We start from the raw sequence: 18114 nt of genomic DNA, 5'->3' as shown, positions 1-18114 counted from the left end.
ACATAAAAGACTCATGAACTATAGTCTGTCCTATAAAGTTGAAATAAGCCAAAATTCCGAAAACGCCAAAAACGTGCAATTGACATCACTGTGCTATAGTCAGTCCCATAAAGTTGCAACGGTATCGAACGTTTAAAATGTCAAAGTTCAAATATAAAACATGCATAGATCTAGCAAAACATTGCCTATTTGCATACCCCCGGTTTTTCGAACGTTCGCTTGCGTTGCAACTTTATGGGACTTACTATAATTTGACAGTCAACGTTTTCTCCATTAAGTTTTCATTCATCAATTTTTCTACATGTTTTAAATTTGAACTTTGACCTTTGAGCTCTAACCGTTTGTTTTTGAAACGTTTGCTTATTTCAATTTTTATTGGAGGCGCTATATATCTTCTTCGAAATTGAAATAAAAATCTGAATGCGGGACTAATCACTGCGATAACAATTGATGGGCAGGTAACATGATCACCACCATTAGCTTGGAACACATGCAGGTTCTTTTTTCGTTTCAAAATACTTTTCTATGCTTGATTGCTGTATTAATTATTTAAAACATATATTCCAGCAAAGCTCGGTTATGGAATTGTATCTTTAGATTTTTTCGTACTCTATAACATGCGTTACATTATCTCAACTTTTCTGAACCAAAATCTTGCAATATCAGCTTTTGGCTTAAGAACGTTTATCTTTCGAGGGCATGTAAGAATCTGATTGTATCTGGCAGTACAAAGATTTTCCATCAAAATCGGTCAATACCAATGTTTTATTTTTGTAAAATAAAACTCTATTTTAGCAGAAAAAACTATCTGAAGTGGTGTTGGAGTGCTTTTCATTGCCAAAAAGCGCTTTTAAATCTCAGGTCAAAAAGTGAGTTTTTTTAAACGAACTGTACACAATTGGACAAAGTTTTGCAAACAAATTATCTCACAAAAATTCAAGAAGTTTTTATTTGAATTTTATTGTTTCCTCAACAGATCGTGAAATCTGTGAAATCTCATCACCACATTATAAAAAGTTCTGCGTTTAAAATCAGATAACATGTATATGTAACTGGAGTTCATTATATAACTGGACTTGTTCTTTGAAGCTGAAGACGGTTCCCGGTTCCGTATTAAATCCTACGTTTGTGCCAGTTATTCCCAAAAGTATCGTGAGCTGAAACAAATAACATGGATAGTCCAAAACTTGTCGCTAGTAATTGACTTCACAGTTTTCTTCGGAAGCATTAGAAGAAAGAAGGAAACGGGCATACAAAAACTTTTCTGGTTCCCTCCCATGAAAATATTATCTATCTCCCTTTCTGTGTCCACATTTAGGCTAGTCATCTATTCAACAGCGTTTATTACACAGAAAGCAGCTGTTTTGTAAGTCGACAAATATTAGGAATTAATTATGCATTTCTTACTTCGGTTAAGTTTTCACTTTTTGAGAATTTGCCGCAGAGAAAAAATAGGAACGTCATTTTTGTCGCTCTTAGGTTATATTTAAGAAAAGCCATATTTTGTTTTTTTTTGGAAAATTATCTCTTGTTAGTCAATCTTGCATATAAATCTTCTCAGAAATATCTTTCAACAACACAAGTTCAACACTATTCATATCCCCAGTGAACTGAAACTTGGTACATCTAAATCTTGGTAAATCTTGCCAAGATCTTGCAATGGTACTTGCCAAGAAAACATCAAGATATGTACGAACTTGCAAGTTCTTTGCATGGCTGTCAAGAAACAAGATCTTGGCATGATTTCCCAGAAAGATTAACCAGGTTAATTTTTGTCTCGATTGTATGGTCATGGCCAAATAATTTTGTGTGGATTCCCGGTTACACCACCTCACTCCAGGTTGCTTACAAGATCTTGGCCAGTTGTCTCAAGTTTCATCAAGATCTTGCATGACATGGCAAGGTTTATCAAGTTTCGTTTCACTGGGTCATCGAAAAGAATAAGAAGACATTTTTTAAAATCAAAACAAAAAAGTGTTCAACTATATCTATTTTGATTTAAAAGATCTCAAACTATCGGTCAAAGGTTTTTTTGTGGGCTAGGTTTTAACCTTTAGTTTGTCTGAAATCTTTGGTTTATACGAAAATTAGTATTTCTGTGATTGCTCAAAATTTTACGCATGAAAGGCTAAAGAGCAATTTTTCATGAAAAGCACAGCAGCAAAAACTTCTACAACATATAATTTTGGTATCTCTTAAAGTTTGAAGAACTCTTATATTCTTCCGATATTTACAGATTTGTTTTTCCGGTAATCACAATTAGACTTATGTTAAGTTTTTGCTGAACCTTCGGAAATGTTAACAAAAAACTTTTCAGGCTGAAAAAAAGGTTTGCATGATCTACAAAACTCAAAATTGACGAAATGAGACAAAAGTAGGTAATATCAAGTGAAGTTCAACAAAATTTAAGGACAAAGTGCAAATTTTGAGCTATTCTCTAAGTAGTGGGAAAAAGGTGGTATTCCGCCTCTTCCTAATCGGAAGATGACTAAATACCACCTTTTTCCCACTACTCTATATTTTTACTACTTGCTTATACCCCCCATTTTATTCACTACTATATATTAGCTCTATATTCAATCAAAAATCAATCAAAATTAAAAAATCAATCAAAATCAATCATTATTTTATGAAATACTCTAAGAGTGATTTTCACTCTTTATTTATTCTAAATCTGGTATTAATTAAGAAAAAAGGTCTAAATCTAAAATTAATATCAATAAAAACCAAAACTACATGACAGATAAATTAAAAGAAGAATAAGCTTCTTGAATATTATACTTATCGACATGTTCTCTGAATTGATTTCTAGTATGACCATATCTATATCTATGAAGATGAATACATAGTCTAAATTTCCTATTTCTAAATCTATATAGTGATATATGTTTATAAACATTACACATACTACATGTTAGATATTGATCAGGATCAGAATAATGATATCCCAAATGTTCTTTATAACCTTTCACTTTAACCATAATTTTACATACATAACAAGAATATTCTAATTCTTAACAATTATTACAACATTCTTTCCAAGGTTTATTTATACTCTTATTGCATTTCCTTTTCATTTTTCGAAAAATTATTTTTTGATTATTTCCCTAAATAAATACATCATGTCTCAATCAACTAATACTACTGTCATAAACTTCTGCGACGTCTGTAATCTATCCTTTGAATCAAAGAAGGGTTTAAACAGGCATCAATCATACGATCTCAAACATAGGGAACTATTGGAGAAAATGTTTGAGTCTGAAGAAGAATTAATCTCGGAGAGGGTGCAAAATTCGGATGAAGATGATTATATTATTAAAACCCAGACCAAAACTAAGGATATTATTAAAACTAAGGATATTATTAAAACTGAAACTGAAACTGAAATTAAAACAACCATGCTGAGTTTGTGGCGATAAGTTCAAAAATCAGATAGGTCTACAAACTCACATGAACAAACACTGGAGAGAAAACGTTGTCTCAAACGATAATTATAATATTAAATCAAGCTTTAATCAAAAGCAGTTATATACTACTAAATCTAAGGGTAGTTTTATCAAGGATATTAATGAACCAGTAGATTACTTATTAGACGAGTTTAAACCATTTAAATTATATAAGTATAAAGTTACTGCCAATTGCTTGCAGTTACTTGCATATAATTATATAACAAATATCCAAAATAAAAAAACTATCAAAAATGGTTTTACAGACCAACGGTCGTGCTTCACCACAAGCCCGCTCAAGATATTAACATAGCCAAAGCAGAACGCTTAGAGAAATGTTCTAACTTTGTAAAAGATAGACAAAATGTTAGAATCCTAGTCTGGGAAGAACACTGTGCCCTAATTAAAAATATAGAAGTATTACTAGAAAGACCTAACACCAATTATGCCAAGTTCTTGTTTTGTGATAATTGTACCTGTTGGTTTAGTTCTCAACATAAATATGAAACCCATGAATGCTGTGTCCAAATCAAACCAAAAAATGTTTGCCCTAAGTTAAAACAAATTAAATTCAAGAATCAATATAAACAACAAGAAGTGAACAATGTTATATTTAGTGATATTGAATGTTACATGAAAGGAACAGATGAAAAAGTTGGTAGCAATACATATGAGATATCTGAACATGTACCTATTGCTATTGGCTATAGTTGGCATAGCAAAGATGAAGTGCTTAGCAAAGATGAATTATATAACAGATCATACTTTGGTCTAGACTGCATCAAAGATTATGTTAGAGATTTATTAGAAATAGAAAAAAAACATAGTATTAAGATAATGAAAGCAATGCTATTCACAGAAGAAGATAAATTGTATCATGATGCCAATGATATATGTCACATTTGTAATAAAAACTGTGTTAATAAAGTTAGAGATCACTGTCATCAAACAGGTAGATATAGAGGCCCCGCATGTAACATTTGTAATTTAAACTATAAACATCAAAACTTCATTTCAGTAATATTTCATAATGGAAAAAGTTATGACTTCAATCTATTATTTAATGAGATATTTGAACAGAATAATAGCAGGAGAAGAATCGATATCTTAGCTAGTACTAATGGTAAAGCTAGAATGTTTAGAGTGGGTATATTGAAGTTTATAGATAGTTACAGTTTTTGACAATGTCTCTTGATAAAATGGCAAAGGTTTACAACATAAAAAGTAAAACATTATATCCTTATGAATACTTTAAAGATGAGAATAGCTATAATAATGAACTGGGCAATCTATCAATTCACGACTTTAGATCATCACTAACAACCAAGTTGCCAACTCAAGATGAAGTAGATGATTTTAATAATTCTAATAGTAATAAAACAGGTAAAGAATTAACATTAGAATATATGGAAAATGATATATTCATATTAGGACATTGCTTCAATCTATTTGTTAAGTTAAACAAGAATACATATAAACTCAACCCTCTACATTATTTTAGTCCACCAAGCAACAGCTTCGATTGTTTTCTAAAACTAAGCAAAGTTGAATTAGACACAATACAAGATGAGCAAATACTAAAAGACTTCATTAGTGCAATGAGAGGTGGCACATGTGGTGTTATGGGTGATAGGTATATTAGAAGTCACGTCAAATTCAAGGTCAAATTCAAAGTCACAGTCAAAATCAACGTCAAAGTCAAAGTCAAATATCAATGGCAAAGCATGACCAAAAGTCTATCTGGTACATCGATGCCAATAACTTATACGGCTATGCACTAATGCAAGGGCTACCATATAAAGATTTTGAGTACTCCAATACAACTCTAGATGAAGTATTAAATACTTCAGATGATAGTGATTATGGCTATTGGCTTATCTGTGATTTAGAATATACCAATGAAAGTAAAGAGAGAACTAGCAACTTCCAACTACTACCCCTTGGAAGAGGAGTAGAGAATAATGAATTGGGATACAAACAAAGACCCCCAACTTCATCAAAAAGCAAGAAACTAGTATTAGATCAGAATAATAAATATGAACACCCAATACAATATCGGATGTTAAAGTTTGTTGTTAAGATGGGTATAAAGGTTACTAAAGTCCATAGAATAATTAAATTTAAACAAGATTATGTAAGTAGAGACTACATTGAACCTAATACTAAAATGAGAGCTGAAGCTAAAACTGATATATTTAAGAGATATATTTAAGAACTAAAAACATATATTTAAGTTAATGAATAATTCATTGTTTGGTTAAAAGTTGTGAGAATCCATTAAAGTATCTAGAAGCCAAGATTCTAACTAATGATTATGAAATGCTTAAAGCTGTTAGTAAACCAACATGTAAAGATGTAATTAGATATGAAAACTATACTCTAAAAGAATTCTATGAAAAGGAAAAACAATATGACAAACCAATTTATTTAGGATCTGCAGTACTCGAGCTCAGTAAGCTTCATATGTATAAATTCTTTTATAATGTATTAAATCCCTCGCTTAAAGATCTAATGTTACACTACATGGACACGGATAGCTTCGTGTTAAGTTTTAGCGAGGGCAATGTCGACAATGAGCACATGGATTTGAGTAATCTAGATAAACCAATAAAAACTAATAATAAGATACCGGGCAAATTTAAACATGAATTAGGTAGTAAGGTTATAGAAGAATTCGTGGTATTAAAACCCAAAACATATAGTATAAAGAACTATGGGGCAAAAGAGAAAGGAATAAAGAAAGAAAGTAATGGAAAGCACGAAGAATATTATAGTGCTCTAAAAGATAATAGGGAAAAGAGAGTGGAGGAAAGCAGGATTCGAAAAGTAGGAAGTTGAATGGCCACAATTAGGATAAGTAAAAGAAATTTAAGTAACTTTGATGCTAAAAGATTTTATGTAAATAATATAAAAAGTTATCCCCTAGATGATAACATGTATCTATTCAAAAGAGATTTATTAAATAAAATCAGCCAACAGACTTCGCCCATGGCAAACCCAGCACTGATTGGTGAAACAGGTTCCCGGATAAACAATTTTAAAGAATTAACAATTAATGATGACAGAAAGTTTATTGAAGCCGCTATTAGATTATATAATGAATTGTGATAATTAACTTTATAAAATGACTAAACTAGACACATTTGTAGAATTAAACTATCTAGAAAAACAAAACAGAAAAAATAGTTTAGAAGATAAATTAAAACATCAAGAATATTATTGTGAAATAGAAGAGTTATTTGACCCTTTAACTAAAACTTTAAATGCAAATGCTGAAACAATGCAAGCTCTTCAAAACAAAACTTTGGTTGTGCTAGACAGTAACACTAATACTTTAAAGAGTCTAGGACACCATCAACAAAACAGCTTTCTTGATGAACGGGCCGACCTCTTAACACCCACACCCGATCCACACACAATATTAAAAGATGATAGAGGGCAAAATTTTGCCGTAGACAATGATATGATTGATATTTTTTTACTAATGTGTAAACAAACAAATAAACAATTCAAATTAATATCAGTTGATCCAAATTCAAACAATTTTAAAATAAATGATGGAGATGTATCTCTCGTCCCTGATGGTTTATAAATAAAATGTAAAGTCTATGATTTTTCTAAGGGTTTTTCTATATTTATTACTAATAAAGATGTAACCGAAAGAGATATAAAAGGTGTTGAAATAAAAATAAAACAATTTCTAAGGGATATTGGCTATTAACAAAGAGGAGATACTAAAAGTAATAGATCAAAACTTATAAGAAGAATGTTTTCTAGTATCGGTGAACCCACTTCTCGTGTTATATCAATACCAACTTCAAGTGAAGATGAAATATATCGTCGTGATACTAGTGATTATGAACAAGGGATGGTAGAAGAAGAAGAAGAAACTGATTATGAGACTGATTATGAGACTGATAAACAAATAGAAGCTAGTGGTCTTAGCAAAGCCAACGAACGAAGTTGCCACCACTATGTGAACCCAAATAGTTTAATAGAAAGATTAGATTTATTAGTAGTAGAAACAAAAGCTGGTCATGATGGATTATATGATGAAATGCTAGATATATCTAAGCAACTATTATCTATGAATAATATTATAAAAGAGCAACTAGATAAATTTGTTTTTAACTATGGTAAATAAACAAAAATGAACAAAACTATCAGGGAAGCTGTTTCCCAGATCAGGGAACCCGCATCGCAGATGACTATATCCACAAGTAAAAAAGACACAATTAAAACTAAACAACAATTATTAGCTAAAGAAGTATTCAGTCCTCAAATAACAAAGTTTAGAAGAGAAAGAATAATACCATTATATAAAGATGAAACATGCTCAGCTGAATTGATTGATAAGTCATCTCTAAGTAAATACAATAATAATTATAAGTTTATATTATTAGTTATAGATATATTCACAAAATAGGCATGGGCTATTCCAATAAAGAATAAATCTGGTTTATCTATAACTAATGGTTTTAAAATAATATTAGGTGAACAACCACAGGGTGGCTCTGAAAACCCACAAGGTGGCTTCGAACCTAGAAAACCAGAAAAGTTATGGGTAGATAGAGGTAGTAAGTTTTACAATAAACCATTTAAATCTTTACTAAAAGAATATGAAAAAAACTATATTCTACTTACAGTGATTTAAAGGCTGTATTCATAGAGAGATTTAATACAACACTATTACACATAATAAATAAACCTATGTTCATCAATGGCGATGGTAATTGGGTAAATATAGTAAATGATGCTGTTGTAACATATAACAATAACATTCACTCAACAATTAATATGACACCAGTTGATGCTTCTACTAATCCCGATAAGGTTAAATACTCATTCATTTATAGGAATATTAAACCTAAACTTAAAGTTGGTGATTTTGTTGGAAATGCGGATAAACGTAATATCTTCTCTAAAGGTTACACTACTAAATGGAATAGAGAATTGTTTAAAGTTAATGAAGTTCTAAAAACACAACCACCAACATATAAAATAGAAGATATGAATGAGAAATAATAGAAGGTAAATATTATGAACAGGAACTATTAAAATCCGAGTTTGACTTGGAATCTAATAATAAAGTTTTAGAATCATTAGACATATTTCTTACTGTAAACAAACACAAAGATGACAAGAAATAGATTTAACCAAGCGAAACATCAATCGGGGAACCCGCTTCGCGGATCAACAGCTAGAAACAACTTAACACTAAGTAAGGCTCGTGGGTTATTCCTAGAAGATAATGATAATATTGATATTAAGGATACCTATAAAATTACAAATGTACATGCTCCGATAGATGAAAAAGATGTTGTCAATGAAGAGTATTGTGACAATAACTTATTATCCTCTTCTAATAAAATAGACAATTTAAGTAGAAACATAACTGAGCTAAGAAAAGGTGAATTTGATAAAGTCACAACTACAACATTGCAACTAAATGAAACACAAGTTAATGATGAACTAATTAATGATTTTATTGAATCAGCAAATGAATTCACAAATACTGTTAAGTTTTGTAATAAAGTTGCTGCTGATACTATCTCTAAATATAGTCAATTAAAACTAGAGATTGATAATAATAAGTTTAATCAGAATATCACTAACATACAACTAGATGAAATGTTTACTTCTGGGCTGAAAGAATTTAAAGAATTTAAGAAGACTAATTCTTTTATAGATGAAGCCCTTTTAAAGAATAAAAGGAGAATAGTACAATATATAATTGCTATACGTTTACGATGTACGTTAGTTGATAATATAGAACAAGAAAGACTAGAGAAGCATTATGGTTTTAAACAAGAAGATATAACGAAAGAAATAGAAAGAATTTTTACTAATTAAATTAAACGAAAATATGACTAACCCAACAAACTCCTAGTGAGAGATTACTTTACCCAGATTTGTCATCAGTATCAGAAAGACTGATAAATGAAAAGATCTTAGCCAATAATAAATTTAATAATAATATTAAAATTATAAAAGATATTAGAAATTATTATGAAACTGAAAATAATAACTAAAATAAGTTAAATAGATATAAAAATTGTATTAAAGTAGATGAGATAACAAAAATAGTATTATCATCTATAGCAACAACTGCAACATCAACATCAGTTGCATTAACATGTATAGTATTACCTTAATCTATACCAACCGCTTTTGCTACAGCAACTGTTTGTGGTTCATTATCAAAAACAATTAATACTAAAATTAGAAATAAAATTATAAAGTGTTCACAAATGTATATTATAAGTAAACAGTTTAGCGACAAGTTTAATAAACTATATACTAAATCAATGAATGATAATAAAATAGATAATGACGAGTATAATGAATTAGTCAAGGTATATGAAGAACATAAGAGAAACAAGTAAAACAAGCTGTGTGTTTTTTAAACTGAAGTTATTGGTGTTTAGTTATAATAATATATTTAGTAATAACAATATTAATATTAACATTTATCGATAATCATAAACATAATATAAATATAATCATAATCACAATCATAAATAATCATAAATATAATATAATCATGACTATAAACATAAATATAAACATAATTTTAAATTTAATCATGACTCTAATCAAATAATTATCGCTTCTTAGTACCTAATTATAGCCCTCTTCCTTTTCGTACTACCTTTATACCTTCACCAGTAGTTTCAAATTTAATTAAATCAGGTGTGGCTGATAAAGCAGCTCTAGGGTTTCCAGATGCAGCTGCACTTCCTATTTTACTTGCTATTTCTAATGCTCTTACAGGATTATTAGCAACTTTCTTACCGAAGTTAACTGTAGCTCTACGATCACTTTTGAAGAAATCTTTCAATCCCTCAGCTTCTATTGTTGCATCAGATACTGTCATTGATTTATTCCTTCTACAATTAGTGCAGGATCCTCATAACATTTTAGAACCTTTTGAAGTAATAGTTCCACCAATATTATTAGTACCACTATAATGTCTGCCACCAACGCAATATGAATTAGTTTTGAACTTGTTTAAAAGACTCATTTCTTTATATAAAAAATAATGGTAGTTTAAAAGTATAATCCCTTTGTTGTTATTAAGCCTAAGCCTACGGGTTCCAACCGCGAGCGAAGCTCGAAGCCCAGGGTTAAACCTAAAGCCAAACCCAAACCCCAAACTAAACTTGAAGCTAGAGGCTTAGCTCCAGAGAATAAAAAGAAAATAGATATTATTTATGCTACGGGTTTTTTTAAGACTAGTAGGAAATAGTTTGATTATCATTGATTTAGTCATTGTTTAGTCATTGTTTAAGTCAATAAATATATCATTTATTATAACTAAGACTTAAATATAACTAAGACTATGTCTATAATATAATAGACCTTCGGTCATTAATCTCTACGAGATTATATCAACCATCTTATTACCATCACTATTCATACTAATAACCTTTCTAGTTAATACTAATGCATGACATATAACATTGGCAACTGCAGCACTAAATTTAAAATTAAGTTGTATTGGTTGTGGACCTATATAATCACTTTGATATCTAGTATCAAATACATATATTCTATAACTACTTTTGAATGTTCTATGATTTATATACGGTTTTATATTGTTTGGTAGCCCATTATAATCTTTGTTAAAGCTAACAATCTCTTTAAAAGCCTCATTATAATCATTGGTACTATAAATAATATTCATTCTATCCTCAGGATAAAACTCGCTACCAATCTTCCAAAAACATTCAGTAACATTCATTATATCAAATGTACTTTCATCATGAGTATGTTCATTAACATTATCATTTTCAAAACCAACTATTATATATTGTGGTCTTTTCATCCCACTTTCCATACCTAGATCAAACAAGAAGTTAGTAGCATTGGGTACATTCTTATAAAATGTCTTTCTTTCATAATAACTAAAGTCTACATTATTCTTTTTACTTAAACCCTTTTGCACAAAAATTCTATTATCATTACCAGGATCAATACTGGGCACACACCATGATATATCTCTAATTTCTATTTTACCATCATTAGCAACTGCACCAGGATTAGCATTAACTCTAAATAGAGCTCTATCTTTATTATTTCTTTTCAATATTAGTTTAAATCCTAAACCATATCTAATCTTTTCTAAATCATTTACAGAACCAAATAGATCACTCATCTTAGTCATCATATACATATGACCTCGTTGTGCAGCAATATGGTCACCTTTAAGTTGACTATCTCTATTACCCTGATTTCTAACAAAACCACTCTCATATTCATCACCAATACTAGTTAATAACTTATACAACAATAGATTAGGATGACCATGATCTATATATTCAATAGTCCTACCACCACTAGTTTCAAGCTTAATTGAACTAAACAATGCCATCATACCATAATTAACTAATCTGATATCAGCATCATTGGCAAATACACCACCAGCATCATCTGATACAACAAACTCTATCTCTAGATATGAATCACGCAAATTTAAATGATTCTCTTCTCTATTGAGTATGATATTAATGTTAGTATTAACCGTATTCATTGTTGCTAGATTATTTGGTTTATATTTTATAATCTTATTTTTGTGTATATGATTAATATAAGCATAAGTTGTATCCAAATTAAAATCCATTTTTCATTAGATAAAAATTTTACTTTTAATTATAACTATAACTATAACTAAGACTATAACTATAACTATGACTATAACCAAAGCTATAATTATAACTATGGGGCTTCGTCCATGTTTAACCACAATTATGACATAATCTAATATTTGAATATAAAAAAATTACAGAGAACTTAATTCTATATGAACTACGAAAGATAAATGAAGCTCTAACGAAAATTAAAGAAGAACAAACTCTAACTAAAATTAAAGCCAACAGAAAAGTTTAACTTTAGTGAACCTATACTTAGCTCATCAAAATTAGGTTTAATTGGATTATCGGTATATAATTCGGTGTTTAATGTGAATAGAAGGAACAATCAATTCATATATGATACCCAAGGTGAAACATGATCAGATACCCGTATTTTAGCTATAATACCAGGAGCATATGAATTACTCGAAATAGCGGAATGAATAAAAGAAGAAATTAATGGTAATGTTATATTAGAATCTGATAAGAATACAATGAAAAGTTTAATAGAAGTAAATCAAGGTGCAATTAACTTTGACATAGACAATTCAATGGCCCCATTACTGGGCTTTAGAAAAATAGTATATAAACAAGGTTGTTTATATAGAAAATTGTTGATATTATGGGTTTTAGTACTATTAACATTCACTGTAATGTGATATCTGGTGTTAAAATAATGGGAATAACACAGACATACTATATACTTTTACTCTAACAGAATCACCAGGTTACTTGATAAATATAATACCAACTAATATCTTATATCAAAATGTAATTGAAGATAGAATAGAATATATAGAATTTCATATTAAAGATGATCACAGAAGACCTATAGACTTTAAAGGCGATGTATTGAGTTTTACTTTACATCTGGTGTAACTACCTGGGCGAAGCCCCCATTTGATTTAGAATATCTATCTGCGAAGAAGGTTCCTTGATAGTTAATGATATGTCTATATGCGAAACAGTTTTACTGATAGTTCAATCTCTATCTATAATAATAGCCATCGGCATAGAAATAATTTAACTACAATACTCTCCGATCCCAATTAATTCTTAGTTTACCATTAATATTTGTATTTTTAGTTATATCAATTACAATATAATTATAAGGCTCTTTCCATACCTTATTACATATATTAGCGAAATCATTACAACTAAGTTCAACACTATTAAAGAAATCTTGATATATCGATGCTAGGACTTTACCTCTATGTTCAAATAAAATAAATAGATTACAGTTCTCTCTAACACTCGGCCTATCCAGAGAGAACAGATTTTGATTAAGATACATCATATTGTAATTATTATGTCTGACTCTACAAAAGTATTCATTAATAACTGGTTCTTTGGGTCTAACATCATCGAATATCATTAGTTTCTCTAGGTCTTTGGGTAGTTTATTGGGGGATGGTAAATCCTTTATATCTTTAATAAATTCTATAATTGCTTTGTCATCAGCAGAGTTGCGACTTTGCCGATTAGCAAAGCTGTTTTGTAGATTATAATTCTAATCCATTGTATTGATCACCAGTAGTATCCGAGAACCGGTTCCACCAATGTTTCACCATGTTTTTCATCCAATAGATTTATAAAATTATCATTATCATTAACATTATCATTATTAGCAAAGCTACTTCGTAGATCATTATCATTATCATTAATATTATCATTATTAGCAAAGCTACTTCGTAGATCATTAACATTATCATTAACATTATCATTAACATTATCATTATCATTAACATTATCATTAACATTATCATTAACATTATCATTAACATTATCATTAACTTTATCATTATCCTTATCATTAACATAATCATTAGCATTATCATTATCATTATCATTATCATTATCATTATCATTATCATTATCATTATCATTATCATTATCATTATCATTATCTTTATCATTATCATTAACATTATCATTAACATTATAATTAATATTATCATTATCATTATCATTGACATTATCATTAGCATTATCATTATCATTTATATTATTATTATTATCATTGTCATTATCATTATCATTACCATTATCATTATTATTATCATTAACATTATATTTATCATTAACATTACAACCTAAACACAAACACTCATTATATATTTCAGGACATTTAACTTGATTAACTAGAATATTTAAAGCACTTTTATTTCCAAATCCTCTAAATCCAATAAAATAGATCATATATAAACAAAATGCCCCACAATGAGATTCATCACATTTTTGTATTCTCTCATTAAAGCCTAGATCGACATATTCTTCTAAAAATAATGGTGGGGTTTCTACACCAAAATTATCAAAGTAATACACAGGACCACCTTCTCTTCTTATAACTAAAACCCAATTTGTACCTTCAGTTGGATGTAAATTTACAATAATGTTGAAGTTAGGTTCCCCGATACAATCTGGAGTCTGATCTCTCATTACAAATTCAATTGGTGTTAGACTTATATCTTTACCTATATCTTTTATTCTGATATCGCTCATAGCACTACTATCAATATTAAATTTATTATTGATTTTCATATTAAAGAAGATCATGGAAGACCTATAGACTTTAAGGGCGATGTTTTGAGTTTTACTTTACATCTAGTGTAACTAGCTGGGCGAAGCCCCCATTTGATTTAGAATATATTTATCTGCGAAGAAGGTTCCTTGATAGTTAATGATATGTTTATCTGCGAAACAGTTTTACTGATAGTTCAATCTGTATCTATAATAATAGCCATCGACATAGAAATAGTTTAACTACAATACTCTCCAATCCCAATTAATTCTTAGTTTACCATTAATGTTTTTATTTTTAGTTATATCAATTACAATATAATTATAAGGCTCTTTCCATACCTTATTACATATATTAGCGAAATCATTACAACTAAGTTCAACACTATTAAAGAAATCTTGATATATCGATGCTAGGACTTTACCTCTCTGTTCAAATAAAATAAATAGATTACAGTTCTCTCTAACACTCTGCCTATCCAGAGAGAACAGATTTTGATTAAGATATATCACATTGCAATTATTATGTCTGACTCTACAAAAGTATTCATTAATAACTGGTTCTTTGGGTCTAACATCATCGAATATCATTAGTTTCTCTAGGTCTTTGGATAGTTTATCGGGGGATGGTAAATCTTTAATATCTTTAATAAATTCTATAATTGCTTTGTCATCAGCAGAGTTGCGACTTCGCGGATTAGCAAAGCTGCTTTGTAGATTATAACTTTCTAATCCATTGTATTGATCACCAGTAGTATCCGAGAACCGGTTTCACCAATGTTTCACCATGTTTTTCATCCAATAGATATATAAAATTATCATTATCATTAACATTATCATTATTAGCAAAGCTACTTCGTAGATCATTATCATTATCATTAATATTATCATTATTAGCAAAGCTACTTCGTAGATCATTAACATTATCATTAACATTATCATTATCATTAACACTATCATTAACATTATCATTATCATTAGCATTATCATTAACATTATCACTAACATTATCATTAACATTATCATTATCAATATCATTAACATTATCAGTAGCATTATCATTATCATTATTATTATCATTATCATTATCATTAATATTATCGTTAACATTATCATTATCATTAACATTATCATTAACATTATCATTAACATTATCATTATCATTATCATTAACATTATCATTAGCATTATCATTATCATTATTATTATTATTATTATTATTATTATTATTATCATTATTATTATTATTATTGTTATTATTATTAGTATTATTATTATTATTATTATTATTATTATTATTATTATTATTATTATTATTATTATTATTATTATTATTATTATTATTATTGTCATTATCATTATCATTACCATTATCATTATTATTATCATTAACATTATATTTATAATTAACATTACAACCTAAACACAAATACTCATTATATATTTCAGGACATTTAACTTGATTAACTAGAATATTTAAAGCACTTTTATTCCAAATCCTCTAAATCCAATAAGATAGATCATATATAAACAAAAAGCCCCACAATGAGATTCATCATATTTTTGTATTCTCTCATTAAAGCCTAGATCGACATATTCTTCTAAAAATAATGGTGGGGTTTCTACACCAAAACTATCAAAGTAATACACAGGACCACCTTCTCTTCTTATAACTAAAACCCAATTTGTACCTTCAGTTGGATGTAAATTTACAATAATGTTGAAGTTAGGTTCCCCGATACAATCTGGAGTCTGATCTCTCATTACAAATTCAATTGTTGTTAGACTTATATCATTACCTATATCTTTTATTCTGATATCGCTCATAGCACTATTATCAATATTAAATTTATTATTGAATTCTTCAGAAGTTAGGATAAGCATTTTTATATAATAAATTTAATAAGTCTAAGTCTAAGTCTAAGTCGAGTCTACATTTTATATATAAAAATGGAGACGGGTAATGTAGTTTTTTTTTAATAATTATATTTTGTTTTATAATATATGATTCAACACCGAGTAAATACACAAGACTAGAAGAAAGCTTTGGTGGATTTATGAATAGGAGTCTAGTTAGATTTGAATATGAAAAGTCAACCTTACAAACTATTGTTTATGGAGGAACTGGTACAGGGAAAACATATTTTCTTAGACAATACTTAAAATTATATTCGGTCCAAAACCAAGACCAAAACCAAAACCAAGACCAAAACCGAAGCCAAGACCAAAACCAAAACCGGGAACAAGACCAAAACCAAAACCAAAACGAAAACCAAGACCAAGCTAAAAATATAGTTATAGTGTGTAAAGATGACAGAGACTGGATAGATCCTGAGTCAAATAAGTTTTTTACTGGGTTTAATAAATGTGATATAAATATGATCACAAAAAATAATATGCATAAATTTCAAAATTGTGTATTAGTACTGGATGATATGGGTGATAGGTTAAATAAGGATATAGCTTATTATTTTACTGAAGGTAGACATTATAAAATTCAAACGATTGTAAAGTGTCATAAACCAGCTCAAATAAATAATACGGCAAAAATGAGTTGTGATACTATTTATTCAACAACTTACAATGGACCTGATCTATTTAAAAACTTAAGTGAGATATATAAATGTGAACATGACTTTAGTAAAATAATTAGTGAGTTAAATCGTAACCATTATAATCGTACAGATGGAATGTCAGAAGAACTTCGTTATGGTATAATTAAAAATAATATGAAGGAAAATACTTTTATTATTATTAATAGTAATAGAACAATGATATATGATTCAAGAGTTGGTTTCCTTGAATTCAAAGCTACTAGTTTAAAAGATGAATTAGAAAGAGAAGATATAAAGAAATTTATAGCATATATAAAACCACTCATGATTAATGCAACAGATAGAAATATCATTAATCATGATAATTATCAGTTTTATTTTTAATAAACTTCTTACTTTGAATAATATTAAAATTCAGAATGATTTTTTAACAAAAGAGATGGTTAAAGCAAAAGGTTTAAAACAATTATCAAATATTGGTGGAATTATAGGTTGGGGTTTAGTTATAACTAGTTATATTTATCCTGTTATAACTAGTTATATTTCAATAATAAAAACTGATGGAGCCGTGGCAATGAGTGCAAGCAATATGTTGAATAGAGCAAACACTTTGGTTAACGTTGGATATGGAGAAGATCTGCCAAGCAGGTACCCTGATATGGGAAATGATTATACTTATTTGCAAAGTGATTATACTGATAGGGAAACATGGACAAAGTCCTATCTAAAAAATAGTTTAGTTAATGGGGCACGTAAACTTGTTACACCCTTAGAAAAACTACAAGAAGAATACATAAATGAAGAGATGGGAATTTTGAATAGAAAGGGAGGACAGTTTTTAAGGAGACTATGTGGAAATATTGAAGAATTTAGAGAAGAGATTATAAATTTTTTTAGAGATAAAAAAGCATTAGACCTTGAATTGATTTTAGATAAGAGATGTAAAATTAATACACTCAT

The 18114-nt window shown here is 28.8% G+C and overlaps 1 protein-coding gene across 1 annotated transcript in view; it reads right to left on the bottom strand.

Annotated features, from left to right (window-relative positions):
- Positions 1–1023: 1023 nt before the first annotated feature.
- The window catches only part of LOC142358397 (uncharacterized), a 28411-nt gene continuing 11320 nt past the window's right edge, over positions 1024–18114 (bottom strand). The window contains exon 4 of the mRNA XM_075409803.1: positions 1024–1157. Coding sequence (XP_075265918.1) covers positions 1114–1157 — 44 coding nt within the window. The 3' untranslated portion in view covers positions 1024–1113. The remainder of the gene's footprint in view (positions 1158–18114) is intronic.

The sequence above is a fragment of the Convolutriloba macropyga genome, unplaced genomic scaffold (genome assembly GCF_964194025.1).
Source record: "Convolutriloba macropyga unplaced genomic scaffold, txConMacr16.3 SCAFFOLD_1869, whole genome shotgun sequence".
Lineage (NCBI taxonomy): Eukaryota > Metazoa > Xenacoelomorpha > Acoela > Convolutidae > Convolutriloba > Convolutriloba macropyga.
The sequence above is the reverse complement of the archived record's forward strand: the minus strand, read 5'-3'. Positions and strand labels throughout refer to the sequence as shown.